Raw genomic sequence first — 2,137 nt, forward strand, 5'->3', positions numbered from 1 at the left:
GAGGCGGTGCGCGGAAAGCTGCGCTCAGCGGTCCCGGCAGGTGCGTGGCCACCGGAGGGGGCCCGGCGGTCCACCCTAGGATGGCTCCGGCTCAGCTCTGGTCACAGCCCCCCTTCTAAGAAACGTTTCTTTCACTCACAGAGGCTCCGTGTTGCCATGAAAACGGATTTTCCAAGGGGCCCGACCCTCCCCCTCAGGGGCATCAGACTGGAAAAACCCAAATGGCCAGAGAGCAGAGACAAAAAGGGGCCGCTAAGCGGGGGCCGAGAGCGAGAGAGCGGAGGCCGGTTCACTCCCTCGGTCCAACACCTACTCCCCGCGCACCGCGAGCGAGAGCTTCCGCCAGGCTCTGGTGGTGGGCGGCGGGCAGCTCACCCTCTTGCGAAGCCCGGAAGAGGCTCATTGCCTGCAGGTTCCACTCCGCGCTTCTCAAGCCTGTCTCTTGTGCGGTATCCCGTGACTACTGCAACGTCCTGCTCACACTGACTCTCCCGGTGGAGGATGTGGGAAGCCTGGGGCCAATTCCAGGGAGGGCTTCTTGGAGGCACACAGCCTAAGGCACCTCCATTGCTCGTAGGTCCCTCCAAGCCAGCCCGGGTAACTGGGGGTCCCCAGTGTTCCTATCGTTTGCCGCAGAAGTGCTCGGAAGTCCTCCGTGGGCACGCCGTGCTAGCTTTGTACATTGGCCTCGGGATGGGGCGTCGGTCTGCCTTGACAGGGTTGCAAAGTTGTTTTCTGAACCCCTTGGCCACTGCCCCTCCCCCTAATCCTGCTGGTGTGCCCCCCCACCTCCTGGAGTTTCATTCTTTCCAACTTTCTTGAGACCCTAATTGGTGGTCTGAGTGGTCTCCAGGACTCCCGCCTCCTGGATAACTCTGATCACGTCATTCGGTCCAAGAGGGGTGTGGGGGGTGAACGAAAGGGCTCCCCGAACTTTTTCTTTCCAGCTGGGCCAAATGGGGGCCTGGTGATGATTGGCCAGGACTCATCACTGCTAGCCTGTCAATCATGAGCCTACGGGTGGCGAGGGGCGGATCGAGCCCCAACCCCCGGGGATCCGAGCAGGTATATAAAGGAGCCAGGCAAGAGCTCGGCCAGCCAGTGAAGGCGTCCGGCTGGAGATAACGCATCAGGTGCGAGTATCCTGCGGGTTTCCTCTGACTTGGCGCGGAGCGCTCCAGGAAGCCTCCCCTTCCCACCCACTCCGCAGGCCCACCGGCCCCCAAGCGCCCCTCCGACGGAGTCCTCTGGTCTTTTCACTGTGGCCGCTCCAGCTCCGGGAGCGCCTTCTCCTCCCGCCACGCTGGCGCACCTCCTTCCCTCCCCGGCAATGTACAGCTTGCTGGAGACTGAGCTCAAGAACCCGGTGGGGCCGCCCACCCCAGCCGCGGGCACTGGAGGCCCCACCGCCCCCGGAGGTTCAGGCAAGAGTAGCGCGAACGCAGCCGGCGGCGCGAACGCAGGCGGCGGTAGCAGTGGTGGCGCGAGCGGCGGTGGCGGGGGTAGTGACCAGGACCGGGTGAAGCGACCCATGAACGCCTTCATGGTATGGTCCCGCGGGCAGCGGCGCAAGATGGCCTTGGAGAACCCCAAGATGCACAACTCTGAGATCAGCAAACGTTTGGGCGCCGACTGGAAACTGCTGACCGACGCCGAGAAACGACCGTTCATCGACGAGGCCAAGCGACTCCGCGCCGTCCACATGAAGGAGTACCCGGACTATAAGTACCGGCCGCGCCGCAAGACCAAGACGCTGCTCAAGAAGGACAAGTACTCGCTGCCTGGCGGCCTGCTGCCACCGGGCGCAGCTGCCGCCGCGGCTGCGGCCGCTGCAGCTGCAGCCGCCAGCAGCCCTGTGGGCGTGGGCCAGCGCCTGGACACGTACACGCACGTGAACGGCTGGGCCAACGGCGCGTACTCGCTGGTGCAGGAGCAGCTGGGCTACGCGCAGCCCCCGAGCATGAGCAGCCCGCCGCCGCCGCCCGCGCTGCCGCAGATGCACCGCTATGACATGGCCGGCCTCCAGTACAGCCCAATGATGCCACCCGGCGCGCAGAGCTACATGAACGCCGCGGCGGCCGCCGCAGCCGCCTCGGGCTACGGGGGCATGGCGCCCTCCGCCGCCGCCGCCGCGGCC

At 65.6% G+C, this 2,137-nt stretch overlaps 1 protein-coding gene across 1 annotated transcript in view; it reads left to right on the top strand.

Moving 5' to 3' along the window:
* Window positions 1-1,330: 1,330 nt before the first annotated feature.
* The window catches only part of Sox3 (SRY-box 3), a 1,216-nt gene continuing 409 nt past the window's right edge, over window positions 1,331-2,137 (top strand). Inside the window, exons 1-2 of the mRNA XM_004639336.1 lie at window positions 1,331-1,366; window positions 1,430-2,112. Coding sequence (XP_004639393.1) covers window positions 1,331-1,366; window positions 1,430-2,112 — 719 coding nt within the window. The remainder of the gene's footprint in view (window positions 1,367-1,429; window positions 2,113-2,137) is intronic.

This window comes from Octodon degus, unplaced genomic scaffold (genome assembly GCF_000260255.1).
Source record: "Octodon degus isolate 3935 unplaced genomic scaffold, OctDeg1.0 scaffold00110, whole genome shotgun sequence".
Classification (NCBI taxonomy): Eukaryota; Metazoa; Chordata; class Mammalia; order Rodentia; family Octodontidae; genus Octodon; species Octodon degus.